At 46.0% G+C, this 15583-nt stretch overlaps 2 protein-coding genes across 3 annotated transcripts in view; one reads left to right on the top strand and one right to left on the bottom strand.

Moving 5' to 3' along the window:
• plekho1b (pleckstrin homology domain containing, family O member 1b) overlaps nt 1-2295 on the top strand; it is an 18013-nt gene extending 15718 nt beyond the window's left edge. Inside the window, exon 6 of the mRNA XM_030358077.1 lies at nt 1-2295. This exon is cut by the window's left edge and continues 1735 nt beyond it. The gene's annotated coding sequence lies outside the window, so the exon portion shown is untranslated.
• Nucleotides 2296-5863: 3568 nt separating this feature from the next.
• Nucleotides 5864-12369, bottom strand: anp32e (acidic (leucine-rich) nuclear phosphoprotein 32 family, member E). Of its 2 annotated transcripts, none has more exons than XM_030358078.1 (7): nt 12150-12369; nt 10615-10764; nt 10055-10177; nt 8701-8860; nt 7959-8080; nt 7595-7649; nt 5864-6757 (listed from the first exon to the last, which is right to left on the bottom strand). In XM_030358078.1, exons 1-7 carry the CDS (start codon nt 12201-12203, stop codon nt 6660-6662), a joined length of 762 nt encoding a protein of 253 aa, XP_030213938.1. In that variant the 5' UTR covers nt 12204-12369; the 3' UTR covers nt 5864-6659. The 2 variants fall into 2 exon arrangements, with proteins under 2 accessions (XP_030213938.1, XP_030213939.1); XM_030358079.1 differs by having other exon boundaries at nt 5864-6754.
• Between the last annotated feature and the right edge of the window lie 3214 nt (nt 12370-15583).

The following is a 15583-nucleotide window of genomic DNA, read 5'->3' as shown; positions in this document are numbered from 1 at the left end:
GCAGCGAGTAGCGGTAGCGGAAAATCTTTGTTCTCGGGGCTTTGGGGTCACGTTACCAAAAAACACGGCTTAGGCACACTTCTGGGGCGGATGTGTCTCTTCCTAAAGCTGCTCTAAGCAGCTTCTGTAATCCGCTCCAGATTTGGGACAGCATCAAGAGTCTCGGGAGCGAAACATCTGGACTCTGTGTGGCGCGGACGCACTGAGGGCTCGAGGTCGTCGCGGGGACGCCGGGATAGGTTTGGTTCATAACGTTGTTGGTTCTAATGTGTTGCCGGTCTTAGTCGAGTTCGGTGATTGGGCCCCCCCGCCCACCGACAGTCAGAGTGTGATGTTGGAGCAGGAAGAGAAGAAGTGCACTCTGGGAACGCGGGACGTCTGTTGCTGGTTAGGGAGCCTGGGGAGACATCAGGTCTTCAGAGGATTTTAAATCTGTCTCCACACGCCCTGTTGGCAGACGTCGGAACTGATATCAGATACGAGCAGGTCATTAAATATGGATGCCCATCCTGGAATGATATCAGTACAGTGATACGGCGAATGCTATGAAGGCAGCGTTCGGGAACGGTTCAAAAGAAACCAGTGCTGTGTAGGAAGTTCCCGGCTAACGACTAAATATCGTCTGTTGAGGGTTCGCCAACATAAGCGTTGATCACGCCTTTACCATCTGTTAGCTCTACATCATCTGAAGCACACAAAGCCCTCCATCTTTGTTTGTTTCGCCTCTGAACAAGGAACAAGGTTGTTGTTTTAGCGCTGCAAAACTATTTTAGTGCTGTTCAACGTGTACAAACTTTTAGTTTAACGCTTAAGGGAGACGGCCCACAGCTCAAAGCAAGACTGAACGGTACACAGTCGGCCATTTTGGAGACAACTCAGTCAAGCTCTGTGGCTCCGCCCACAAACCCCAACCAGACAATCTGAAGGGAGGAGTCCTACGATAGGTACGATCTGATTGGCTGGAGGTGACCTGCTGCTGCCTCCTGATAGGCAGGCAGAGAGACGAAGGGTCAGTGGACACGAGGGGTCATCTCAGCTTAGCTTAGTGTAGCTGCTAGCTCCGCCCAGGGCGACCTTTGACCTCCTGACAGCAATCAACCTCTTTGCACTGAAACCATCTCTGGACTCTCTCTCCACTTGAGACAACCGCCTGTGCAATTAGAACAATCAACAGGGTCTGGAAGTAACACCTGACACCCCAGGTGACCTCAGACACGGCTCACCTGTCCTCCCATCAGGACAGGTGAGCTCCAGTGTAACAAGTGTGACCCAAAGTAAATGCTATTGGGGCCATGTTCCCTCTCTCAACTCTCTCTCTCTCTCTCTCTCTCTCTCTCTCTCTCTCTCTCTCTCTCTCTCTCTCTCTCTCTCTCTCCCTCTCTCTCTCTCTCTCCCTCTCACACTTTCTCTCTCTCTCACTTTCTCTCTCTCTCTCTCTCTCTCTCTCTCTCTCTCTCTCTCTCTCTCTCTCTCTCTCTCTCACTCTCTCTCTCTCTCGTTGGTAATCCCCTGTTTTTCATAAGTTGTAAACCCTTTCCCCTGGACCACACAGTGGTGGGTGGGAGGGTTGTTGGTTCCAGACCCTGCGATCCAGCCTTGGTCTACGAGTGTTTTTACAAAGATGTTTATTTTTTTAAGTGAGAATCTTGCTGATAATTACTTAAAAGGCTCTTGTGGTTTCGTTTTGTAAGGCTTGGCCTCTGTTAGATGTTGTGGATGTGATTCTAGAACGGCAGCAATAAAGATGAAGAAGAATTGCCTCTCCCGTGGTGTTGAAGGAAACAATGTAAAACGATTGTAGGCGATGATTCTGTTGTATCAAATGTGAACGTGCATATTTTGCAAACAAAATGAACATTTAAACGTTTCAATTTACTTGTCTCGCATCTGTGACTTTGCACTTTGCATTTAATTTACGCTTATCTCGCTCACCAGGTTTAGTCAAATACGAATTTAAATAGAAATGGAAAAGATTTTCAACTGGTTTACGCTTGTTATAACCAGACGACACACAGGGCATTTTATTTAAAGGCTTTTATGATTAATATTCATTTTATTGGGAAATATGCAATTCAAATCTTAACTGGAAATGCTGTTGAAGGAGTTGTGTTCAAATGTGGATAATGTGAATGTGATGCTCGCTGTCTGTTTGGTCTGCGACCGGCTCCACTGTTTGACCTTGAACGACGGAGTTTGACCTCTGCACAAACCAGCCCCCACCCCAGGCTGAAATGGATTTACTAAATGGAAGTTGTGATAGACTTTTGGCAAATAAATATTTTTTTCCAAGTTTAATAACTTTGTCTACGATTTTGAGATGTGTGATACATTTTTCGTTGGGGTACTGAGGCGTCTGAAAGGGTGCCAACAAGTTCGCGCTACACACAGCGTCCGACAATTGGTCGACAGAATCGTCGCCTCCGTGCAACTGGGATAAAAACAAACACACACAGTACCCGCAGGTTTTTTCTGGACAACTGCAAAAGCTTTGTTCATTGAAGAAAATGTTGCGCAAAAGTTTGCCGTCCTTCTTGGACGTCCTGCATGCTAACACTTTAGTTTCGAGGCTTAGTCACTCTTTTCTGGTGCTCCCCGCTGTAGGATTTAAAGCCTTACATACAGATGTCAGATAAAGAACACCAACAGCACACTGACGTTTGACCACAGGGTATTCCCCCACAGGGTCCATCGGTTATCTCAGATACAATCCAGAGCAGAAACAAAGCAGGTAGAGGCTGGAGTGGTGATGGTGGTGGGCGAAATTCCGCCCAGCACACTTAACCTCTCAGAGTGAGTGTTTGAGATGGAAGGTCATACAATACCGCCTATCAGTGTACGTGTGTTTGATTGGACTGCGTGTGCTGTCAGCTGATAGGGGGCGCCTGACTAGAGTGTCCCACCAGAACTAGCTCCGCCCATAGGTGGACGTATCCCAAAATCCTGAAGGCGGGAGGGGTTTCCTTAAATAAATGTTCTGAACCACTTCGGCCACATCAGTTCTTCTGCAACTTCCAGCAATGCAGTACAACTGTGTGTGTGTGTGTGTGTGTGTGTGTGTGTGTGTGTGTGTGTGTGTGTGTGTGTGTGTGTGTGTGTGTGTGTGTGTGTGCGTGTGTGTGTGTGTGTGTGTGTGTGTGTGTGTGTGAATGCACGCTGCTCACTCAGTGCAGTGACAGCTCATTAAATACAGCCCAGAGCCAAGACAGTTTTAATTAGCACACTCTGTGTGTGTGTGTGTGTGTGTGTGTGTGTGTGTGTGTGTGTGTGTGTGTGTGTGTGTGTGTGTGTGTGTGTGTGTGTGTGTGTGTGTGTGTGTGTGTGCAGACGTGAACGTATGTTAATTTGTGAGTGAGAACACATTAAACTACTGACCCTTCAGCTGTCTATATTTCCCAAACATCTACTCAACACACATTCAGGTCCAAAGCAGGAGACTTCAGGGGAGTTGATGACAACATGCAAACTCTAGTCACCGTTTGCATCCATTTTCATGAGCGCCGCTGAACTTAAGACAGCAGTGATCGATGCGACCGCACAACCGGTCCAATCAAACCCAACCTGAAGTTAAACACTAAGTCCCGGTTTGAATACATTTGGTTGGGAAATCCAAATGCTTCTCTTAACTCCCCGACTCCTTTCTCCTCCGGTCAGAACAGACACCTAAAGACAAAAACGCAAACACTAAAGTGTGGCTCGTGTTTCGTTAGCAGGAAGGAACACACGGCGACGTGTAATATGTCTGTTCACCAACACCGCGATCCACTAAATCCATCGATAAACAGATATAGATCGGGTGTCTATGATGGGCACTTGAGGAAGATTGCTTTTTGGATGAATTGTATGTCGTATGATTCTTGCACTTTTTGGATCGTATCTTCATGGCTAATGCATTTATTGTGAGTCGCTTTGGAAAAGGACGTCAGTTTAATAAAAGTAATGAAATGAAATCCAGACACTCCTAGTTACAGATCCTTATTGTATTATATAGCCTACTCTGTGATCAACCAACACCCCAGGCTATAGGAAGATTTCAAGTCCTTTTCAAGTCCTTCACCATTAAAGTACGAATTATTGCAGCAGGTTGCTTAGGAATGACATTTCACTCAATATTTAAATTAAAAAAAAAATTAAACATGGCTATGAAATAAAACCTGGAATAAATAAATAAATAAGGCAATAAATAAAAACATATAGCCTGCATTTAAATTTTATAAAGGATCCCTTTTATTTTTTATTATAACTACCTAACCCCTGGTGGATGATCCAGCGCCCCCTAGCAGCCGTCCGAAGTAACAGCTAAACGCAGTTCAAGGGGCTTTCCCCAATACCTAGGACTTCGACAGCAAGAGTGAAAGATGACGTTTCACAAGGAGACAAGACATGTACAGACAATAATGCAGATTGAAAAAGGGTGGGTGCAAATGGAGGACATTCGTTGAATTCTCAGTGGAAAATGCAACATTTTAAGATTGTTTCTGAATTAAAATGTGCTGTGAGTGATTTCATCAGTGGATAACCCAGGGGTCAAGGACACTGGGAGTATGCCAGAGACCTGGGGTCTCTTTAATACACGAGGGGTCTCTTCTGTCCTCTACTCTACCACTACAGCCATTGCATTCAGCATATACAGTCTAGGATATGCTCCCTTTAGTTATCTATTCAGCTTGTCCTTCTGTTCCCGCTGGAGTCTACGGTTGCAACAGCTTTATATAGGAGCCTTTATACTGTGGTGAAGGCAATAGATTTCACCACATCGACACACATACGGTATAAACAGACAGACAATATAGTAAACATATATAGACCGATAGAAGATAACACAACTGACAGACATAACCAGATGCCCCACAACAAAGGTCTATAATTGAGTGTGTGTGTGTGTGTGTGTGTGTGTGTGTGTGTGTGTGTGTGTGCGCGCGCGCGTGCGTGTTAAGCCACGCCCCTCAAGGGCCATGTGCATCCATATATGGTATGCAAGACGAGCGGATTACTGCATCAGCGAAGGGGGAGGGAGCGAGTCAGATATATATATATACGAAGACAAAGAAGACAGTGAGAAGAGGAAGTGATGGTCAAAGGCCTGTACGATCAGGCTTCTCTGTCGAACTATAATTGAGTAGATGCTTCCATCCAAGAGTCATCATATTTAATGCAATTAATGCAAATAAGACATAGGCTACTGTTCGTAGGAGGCCTGCAGATACACTGCACACGTTCTGTTGGAAAATGTTGGTCTGCCTGCACGATTGGACGTTTGTTTTCTTGCACACACCTCTTTCCCTCTTGCTCACAAGCGCACACCTCCGTGGGTGGGACCTGTTCATTAAAACAGTTTAACGTTTTTTTAAATCCATTTTATAATAGAGAGAACCAGGATCGGTAGGATTTCCGAGAAACAACTCAGGGACGATACATCAGGAATAATAGCAAAAAAAAAATCTATCATAAAATGTTATAAGGATCTTTGACAAAAGCTCAAACTTAAATGCCTCATAAGTACCTGCCGTGGGAACCTCATAATAATTAATAACTCCGTTCCATTGTTTTATACCCGAAAAGTACGTGTCTACACTGCCGCCTAGCGGTCACTCTGGAAATTGGTCATCTTAACATCCTAAGTAGCTCACAACCGGATTAAATACCGGCTGAGGAAAGAAAACTTCTCAGACTCTTATCTACTTTGGTTTCCCTTAAATCTTTAGCTATTGATAAAACCACACTTGATTGTTAATAATAAATTTAGAATATGCTTCTATCCAAAGCAACTTTTAGTGAACTTGGATACACATCATTTTCAGCAACAGGCCAGCATTTTAGATACAAGATGCCAAAAGCCACCCATTTACGATACCAAACAAAGACGAACATTTAGATTTTTATTCCAAAACACTTGCCAGAAGGTTACAACACACAAACCTCAGACATGACATGATCTGAAGGCAAGAAAATAAAAAAATAAAAGAACCCTTTGAAAGACTAAGTTTCCGTTAGCCCACGGCCCGGTGTAAAGGAGGCAGGAAACACACGGGAGCAAATCAAGAATAACTGACAAGGAGAGAACTCTATTTACAGGTCGTCTATGAAGCGGTGGAAGTATCTGGAACCTGAACGGTGGAGGGCACGGAGGGGGGCTGGAACTCAACGCGAGCTAGACGGGGCTGGGACCCAAAACGTGGAGGACAGGGAGGGACGAGTCGGAGGCGATTGGGTTAATGCTGAACTCTGAACGGAAATCTGCCCGCCGTGGGGGGCGGGTTCGGCCGAGGAACTCAGAGTCGGACAGATTGACAGGCCTAGTGGGGATGGAGAACGTTTTACGGTCCAATCAGACGTGAATCTGTGCCTCCGGTTTGAAGTATCTGGGTCACCTGAAGGATGAGTGATTTTTCTTGTAAACCAGTAAGAGATTGGGTTCCACCGGTGTCCTGACTGGTTGCACCGGTGTAAACGTGGCGTAAAAGTTCCAGTTTCAGAACCCCCAGTGTCTGTAGCTCCACACGCACGCACACAAACACGCCCACACACACTCACACACACACGCACACACACAAATGATTAAAAAAAACAACATGTTGTAGACAAACGTTGTGGGAAAACCCTGGTCAGTTTCTATGGTAACATCTAGATAATTATAGGACCAGCAGCGCCCCCTGCTGGATCTATTCGTCATCGTCGTCATCGTCGTCGTCATCCTCGCCCTCGTCCTCGGGGGCCCTCTTCCTCTTCTCCCCCGCCGGCACCCCCGCTGCAGCTGCTGCTGTGGGGGAGAGTGGGGAGAACGGGGGAGAGAGAGAGGGAGGGATGAGGGAGGAGAGAGGGAGGGATGGGGAGGAGAGAGAGGGAGGGATGAGGGAGGAGAGAGGGAGGGATGGGGAGGAGAGAGAGGGAAGGATGGGGGAGGAGAGAGAGGGAGGCAGGGGGAGGAGAGAGAGGGAGGGATGGGGGAGGGAGAGAGGGAGGCAGGGGGAGGAGAGAGAGGGAGGGGGAGGGAGGGAGGGTGAGGGAAGGATGGGGGAGGGAGAGATATGGAGAGGGAGAGAGAGGGAACGAGGGGGAGGGAGATGGAGAGAGAGAGGGAGGGAGGGGGAGGGGGAGGGAGGGAGGGGGGGAGGGGGAGGGAGAGAGGGAGGGGGAGGGAGAGGGGGGGGAGGATGGGGGAGGGAGAGCGGGGGAAGGATGGGGGAGGGAGGGATATGGGGAGAGAGAGAGAGGGAGGGGGAGGGGGAAAGAAAGTTCGTTAAACAGCGGAAGTGCTGAAGGTATTTTGTGTTGTCAATTGTTCAATTGTCCCAAACAAATCCAGGGGGGGGCGGTGGACTACTGAGTAGTTTCTCAAAATCATGTGAGAGAATCTATCGTACAACAACTACTGTCATCTTCCATACAGTGTACAGGATAAACATAAGAGGAAATCAAATGTATTGGACTATACATTTCGGTAAACGGTCATCACCACATTCTGGAACAGTCAACCCTAGTTCGGATGACATTTCCTGTTTCCTGTGTGTAGGAGTCTGCTATGGGAGGAGCAGTCCGCAATAGGAGGGCTGCCCCCCCTCCAACCCCACCCCCACCCCCGCCAGCGAACACATACCTCCATCCTCATCATCATCATCCTCCTCAACGTAGTCGTCATCGTCCTCTTCGTCCTGGGATCGGGGCAGAGACACATCAGAGGGTTAACTTTACCATCACGCTCTGAAGACAAAAACTGACCACTGATCAGCCTCTTGTGTCACGGCTGGAGTTCAGACCGAAGGAAAGTATCACGACTTCTTGTCACAAACTAATGAAATAGTAGAACACATTTGCATATTGGTAGTGATCGTTACATCGCTATTTTCCGTCTCGATTAAAAATCAGACACAGCCCAGGATCAATCTACTGGTCGGCCCCATGACATCACTTCCTGTCCCCCTAAGGGGCCAATCGCGGCACAGCGCTGCTCGGCCACTCACCTGAATGCCGTCCTTCATCAGGTAAGACAGGCCGACGTCGTCGCCGTCTGACCCCTCGTCATCCTCATCATCGTCATCATCGTCGTCGTCCCCATCCCCCGTGGGACCGGCCTCATCATCGTCTACAAACAAACACAGTAAAGGTCACCGTCGTCCTCTAAACACACTTTAGTTATTTACTTTAGCTAAACCGAAATACACCCTCTGCCGAAGACGAACCCAACGACGTCTCCAGCGGAAGTGTACTTAATGTACACTTAATGTACGCACTTAGTTATTGTATGCTGTACGTCCTTGCACTTAAAAATAGTACTTAGCATCGTGGAGCATCTTACCATAACTATCCTTGTTGTGCACGTGAATGGGTTACCCTAGTGATTGGCACTCGGTTCTATGAACACCCTTACTATACCGACAGATATACTGTTGTTTCTCTTTCTTCTGACAAATGTTCTATTGTGAGTCGCTTTGGATGAAAGAGTGTCAACGCTCTCAATGTCAACGTAAGGCTGTGCAGTCCAGTAGGACCCCGGTCTGGTCCAGTAGGACCCCAGTAGGACCCCGGCCCCAAGCGGTCTGGTCCAGTAGGACCCCAGTAGGACCCCGGTCTGGTCCAGTAGGACCCCAGTAGGACCCCGGCCCCACGCGGTCTGGTCCAGTAGGACCCCAGTAGGACCCCAGCCCCACGCGGCCTGGTCCAGTAGGACCCCAGCCCCACGCGGTCTGGTCCCCCCTCTCTCACCGTCCTCCTCCTCCGAGTCCGGGGCCTCGTTGTCCTCGGGGTCGTACCCGTCCAGGTACACGATCTGGGGCAGCAGGTCGAACACGCTGGCCCGGTAGTCGTCCAGGGTCGTCACCTCGCAGCCAATCAGCTCCAGCCTCTGGAGGCTCTTCAGGTTCCGCTGGGGGGGGGGGGGGGGGGGGGGGGATCAGAGTGGGACGTCAGCAGGGCCCGGCGATTCATCGAATTCTGATCGCGATTTCAGCGTCAAACGATTACAAAACTAATATGATATAATATTTTTTGGGAGAGACCTGCTGAATAAATACATCATGTTTTCAAACTCAAAAAAATAATCGTTTGAATAATCGTGATATCAATATTGACCAAAATAATCGGGATTAGGATTTTTTTGGGACATTTTAGAGCGCTTCTTTTGTTTACTGTTTGCACTACTGGAGCTTTCCTAAGAATATCCCAAAAAATGTATTTCCACAGATAAGTAAGAAAACCTTGGACCTCTGCAATGTCCAGCTGATGCCAGACTAACAACCAGTGGTAGACAGAGAGACTGTAGGAACTGCTGGACATTTTAATTTAAGAATGAAAATCTCCCAAAATGATTTTTTTTTTGCCTTTTGCCACATGTTTATGATTTTGCGTTATTCTGTCCTTTGCGTCACAAATGAATGACACATACCGTGTCCAAGACTTTATTGCAGGAGAATAATTCATGTAAATACAAAACCACGATTTCTTATCGCTGGTTAAAGCAATAAAGTACTTGAGTCATATTTCTTTGAAATAACATTTTAAAATTTGAAGAACTTTTTTTAGGACCCTTCGGCCAGCAAAATATTAGATTTAATTTTAGAGCATTATCATTGGAAGATACAGGGAGATGTTAATACAAAGGAAACAGGGAGTGAGACAACCATTGAGAGTTTAGGATTGGCCATTGCGGGCGAGACAAAGTTAAATTGCAATACACTGGGTGAAGTTGATGTCTGCAAGACGGTTAAAGGAATCTACACAACAAAGAGGTCAGTCGATTGGCCTCCGTCTCAGACTTCGTGGCTCCAGTGTCAATGCAAATGCAAACAATCCAAGGAGAATGTATAGAAACTCATTTTCAATTAACCAATATTTATATAAACAGGATTTATATAATTTCTATACCGTTGTATATAATAGTTACGATTCTTATTTCTACGAGAGTTTCGGCAAAAGGGAGAAAACTATCCAACAGTATCATTGCATTATTCCCCTTTACGACCCTTCTTACTGGAGCCACTTTGCATAGACGCTTCTCGTAAATAGAGCCAGTGTTAAGGGCTCACAGACGGCTCACTCAGGAGGGGGGCGGCTGTCTTACCAGGGCTTCCAGGGCGGCGAAGTCCTTGATCTTGTTCCCACAGAGGTTGAGGTAGCTCAGGCTGGGGCACTTGGCCACCAGCACGTCAAGACCCCCGGAGATGGCGTTGTTGTTCACCTCCAGCTGAGAGACGGAGAGACGAAGGGTTATATGTACTGTATGTTCAAACCATACTCATTTCTTTCTTACCGCGAATACATGGCGTTTTCTTAAGGGGCATGTGGAGTGAGCTTTTGCTTTAAGAGGACTTCATTACTTTACCATACATGAGCGTAACCGTAGTTAGTAGTTAAGTGAAAGTGTGCCTATTAACTGCTACACAACCGTCATGCATATAGATCGTAAACCAACAAGTTGCAATCACAACAAGATGTTTGGAATAACACTAGTGAAAAAGAGTAGTGCGTACTTTATAATATTTTAACCAGATGGGTGGGGTACTTCACACTCTAAACATTGCGGCCCCGTATTTCACCGCCAGGTGTGTGAGTGTTTACGGCCCGCTTTACAAAGCGGTGGCTTGACCAAGAGGCTTGTCTGGGGGGGGGGGGGGGGCTGACCTTGTGCAGCTTGGGCAGCGGCGGAAGCTTGGCCAGTGAGCTGAGGCCCACGCTGACCATACTGAGGAACTCCAGCTCCTTGTACTCGTCGGTCAGGCCTTCCACCTCTCCGTCGGCAGACCGACAGCTGTGCACGTCAAGCTCCAGCACCTGGGAGGCAACACAACACACGCTTAGAACCAACAACCCATGCATGGCTCAGAGGGGGGGGTAGGCAACCCAAGGGACGCTGGTTTAATCCCCTGAGCTCCATCTGGAAACTGGGTTGAGGCGCCTTTGGCGCGTCTAAAGTCCTAACACCCCATGATGAGCGAGTCTACTCGCTAATAGGGTTTTACCTGTTAAGCACTTGAGTGGAGGCAGCGCTCAGAGTGGGTGTTACGTAAAGGACGTTTGTGTACTAGATATAACGCACCCATGGTTATTGTCACTATTTTCCTGTTTGAGGTAAAGGGCTTTGAAACGTGGGCATTTCATTTAATTCACATAGGAGCAGACACTCCCATTCAAATATTCGAGTCTAAAGAAGCCATACAGTGTTAATCGTCCGTGTCGTCCGACCTCCATCGGGGTAAACACTGAGGAGAGTTGGACGAATAGTTCGAAGCATTTGCAGCCCGCTCGAGAGGGACACGCCTCGAAGCGACACGCCTCCACAAACCGACATCCGGTCGCGCGGCCAATACGCTAACTGACGCCGAGACTAAACCGAAAAAATGCCGTAATGTTCCTGTAGATCTTTCTTAAGAAGTTCGGAAAGAGGTTAACGAATGAATTCGTATTGTTGGCGAAGTAGCGTTTTAACGTTACATAAGAAATACAAGTCCGACAATACCAGTGTGGAAAAGTAGAACAACAACGACCTACTTAAAAATAGCCATTTGAATTCAGTGTGCGACGAAGCGTCCTAACGTGAACGTCTGTTAATACGAATTTCGAGCAGTTTGTCGATACAAAACGATAACTTGGACAGGTCAGTAACTAGGTTTAGGTTTTATTATCGATGCCCCGCTTGTTCTCGGGCAAAGCGTCGCTTAAACCCTACGGAACGCGCCCATGGCGCACGAAAGCACATCGTTATACCGGAGCCACGTTGGCCGTGGGCGAAACACGTTAAAATACTCCACAACGAAGGGAGCACGAAGCTCATTTAAGAGAACATTCGTGCTTTATCCGTTAGCTTAGCGCCGCGGCAGGCGGCATGCGTGAGGCTCGCGGCGCGTGCACAGCGGCAGCCCGCGAGCGAGGAGTCCGAGCGCGAGAGGGTTCGAATGCGCGCGGAACCTGACCTAAAAACCGTAACGCACATTTCCCGAACCCGTTTAAATGTGTAACATATTCGATAAATGTGGACGAAAGCTGCAAAAATTCAGTGCATAAGAAAGCCCGAAAACGGGCTCCAAGTAACACTCAACGAGAGGAAACAACGACACGGAGCATCGTCATCTCGCAGCCCACTGTCAAGACAGGGCACCTTTAACCGAGTATTTACGATTAATAAACACGTTCAAATCTAACTATTGCTGTTGCATTACCTCGGAGGGGTCCCTGTCCCCCAGCTCCATGCTGATGCGCTTCTTCATGTCCATCTTAAAGCTAAAGTAGTCCTAAAACAAGCAACAACAAAGGAAAACTGAAAATAAAAGGCTGTTTTTGGGCGCGCTATCACTGTGGCCTTCCTGCTTCAATGGCGGCTGAGCAACATCTGAACCTCCATGTTGCTCCGCAGCCTACCTCCGCACGCAGGCCCCTCCCCTGCGATGCTGAATATTACATTCTGACACGTTCCTCTGTCCTCATTGGGCCCTCGAAACGCCCCTCATGGAGAAACTCGGTTATTTGCATACTACCCGTGTATATGTGTAGCTATTGGCTTTAAGCGCTAGGGCTTTAAATTATGAGAGCCAATCACAATGAACCAAGGGCTCTTTTAAACTTCACGCACGCCCACTCTTTGTTGTCATTGGCGCCATTACTGGGATGTGTTTTCCGGCGCACGTCGCCAATTCTAACAAACTAACTAGTTTTAGTGTATAATAATGACTGAATGCGGCCACTAGGAATGTAAAGAGACTTTTCAAGAAAATAATGAAAGGTTTAAAAAAATCATAATAAGGTTCAAGGTCGTCACTTAATACATTAGTCATACTATTATGCACACAATGGAGGTTTAACACGTTAAATATGTGTTATCTAACATATTAAGGTTGTGATAAGGTTCAGCTTCAAAGGCAAAAACAATGTTGCTCATGCTTTGTTCTAATACACGTTTCAATAATGCATCACACACCATTCAAAATGCATTGCAGAGTGCACCCTTTTTTTATATACCATGCAGTAAAGACGCATGTTCGAAAACATTTCCCAGCAGATAAATAATGTAGGGCTTTGAGCACAGGACTGCAGCCTCCACACGAGCCATGCCTCTGGTTCCATGAATGCCTCCAGACAGCTGCAGCCCTCAGTGGTCCTGAAGACACGACTTCCTCCAACTATGCACTCCCCTAAAGGATCCAGGATTAAGATGTATTTTTCTCTGATAAAAGTCCGCCTCAGGCGAACAGCATAAGCTGCTTGTTGTGGATGTGTTTGGCTTAATGAAAGAAACTCAGACCCTTATTTAATAGCCTTTGGATGAAACTGCACCGGGGAATGTTTACTGACGGTAGACGACGATGAATAATATTAAGAACTGATGCCTATTGACTCCGGATTGAACTAGAGAAATTATCTAGTCCCCCATAATAACCTTCATCCATCGTGCTCTCCACTTCTGGGAAGTTTTCCCCTTGAAACTTTACACGCCTTCGCTGTTACAAAACCAATACCGCCCAAACCACGGAGTAATAACTATGTATGCGCAGCAGAATGAGAGGCGAGAGTAAAGTTTAGTTAATCGCTGAGTACCCCTGTGTCGGAGGCGGAGCGGATCGGAGCGCTAGTCGCAGAGAGTTATCCTGTGGTGAGACAGTAGATGATGTGTAGTTTTTTGTACAGAGTGTGCTGTTTGATGGACAGCTGGAACTGTATCCTCGCTGCTTTATAAATTGAGGATGATCGCTGCTTTATAAATTGAAGATGATGCAGGGACAGCTGTCCATCATAGTGTAGGGCACGCCGATAATGGTGTCAGGGGGCGGGGCTAAAAGATGACGTCATGTGGGGCCTCTGTGGGGGGGGGGGGGGGGGGGGGGGGGTTGTATCTCACAACAGCTGCTGACTTTTCGGATTAAATATGATCTGTGGTGGGAAAAATATCATTCGTTTTTAGTAATTAGTATTAGTAATGAGTAGAACACATACTTGACAATTGCTCTCATAAAACATGTAGGCCTATTGACATGCTACAGTACCAGACTAGTAAAAACATTACACACTCTCCCCCACACACACACACACACACACTTATATATATATATATATATTTATATAATTAATTAATTTATAATTAATTTGTGTTATCCATGTGTGTGTCATCCATGCATATCGTTCCTCGGACGTCCAGGGTTTAGGACGCCGTTGGCGTTGTCAGTAGCCATCACCCAGAACAAGGGGTTCAGGAAACATAAGAAAAAGCATTTATTGGTTTAATCGAGAGATGTCGTCCATAGATACAGCATAGATGCCTAACGCGACCCATCGACCCTCTAAGAACGTCTTGTAACCTCCTCTAAGCCTAATCCGTGATAAGTCGCATGTGATGCCCATAAATTTAAATGTAATGTGATCCAAGAAACTTTCTTAAAAAAGGAAACTACTACGAAATTATGATTAGATATTTTTTGAGCCGTTGGGAAACATTATTCTGCAGTTATTCCTTTGTTACACAAGATGGCGCTGTTGGAAGGGAGATCTGAAGACAGTAGCAGCCTTTCAGATCGTCACTGACCTGTGACTCCAGTGCTGTGGGTACTTGTGTGTTGGGGAACATTGATACCCTGAGGAGGGTAGAATGCCAATGCATAGCCTACTTATTTCTTAATATCGCAGCCTATTAAAGTCTTTCAACTGCAAAATCCACTCCTAACCCTTGTGGTAATAATTGTCTATATACATATGTTATACATGATTACATTTAAGTTGTATTTTCCTCCAAGAGCAATATAAGTTCACCTACTACTCTCTTTTATGTATCACCCTGAAAATAAAAACTTGTGTTGCGTTGTGTGTGTGTGTGTGTGTGTGTGTGTGTGTGTGTTTTCTTGGAAACACAATAGGAATACATTAAGTAAGTTTTATGTGCAATTCTAGATGTGACTACATGTAAGTATGATAAATATTCACATTCACATTATAATATATACATTATAACAAGTACACAGACGCTATATTACAGTATATACTTTGCACCTTACTGCTCTTCTGACCTTCTGGTCGGACGTTCATTGTACTGCTGTACAATGAACATAAAGAAACTTCCCCAAACAAATAAATGTTAGTGAAACTATGGGGAAACCAAAGCTGTAGTGTCATGTGATCAAAATCCTTGCACCTTTGAACTGTCCAGTCATAAATCAGGGCGGGAAAATCATCAAACAGAAAATACCTGCTGTGAAAGCTACCAGAAGGTCAGTGACATGTTTTGACCAAATTGGTGTTAAGGGTATGAATTAATTATTATCAAAATAATCATGCTACTTTTTATCTTAATGTGTTTATGAAATGTTTGTTCATAAAAAAATAGTATAGCATGGTGTATATTTAAACCATATATTTGATTTTAATAATTTTTTCTACTGTCCCACTTTAGGACAAGTATGTGTCCTAAAGTGGGCAGTATGATTAGCCTAACGTGGGACAGTTGTAAAACTTCAACCCAGTCAAGAATGTGTGGTGGAGCATGGTTTATGCAACAGTAATGGTTATTTACATGTTCTTACTGCATCTTTTGCAGTATTAAAATACTTTGTTACTACAGATATTTAAGGGCAAGGGACATTTTTACGGCGTGTGTGTGTGTGTGTGTGTG

Source organism: Gadus morhua, chromosome 6 (assembly GCF_902167405.1).
Source record: "Gadus morhua chromosome 6, gadMor3.0, whole genome shotgun sequence".
In the NCBI taxonomy this organism is placed as follows: Eukaryota; Metazoa; Chordata; class Actinopteri; order Gadiformes; family Gadidae; genus Gadus; species Gadus morhua.
Note: the sequence above shows the minus strand (reverse complement) of the source record. Positions and strands in the feature narration are given on the sequence as shown.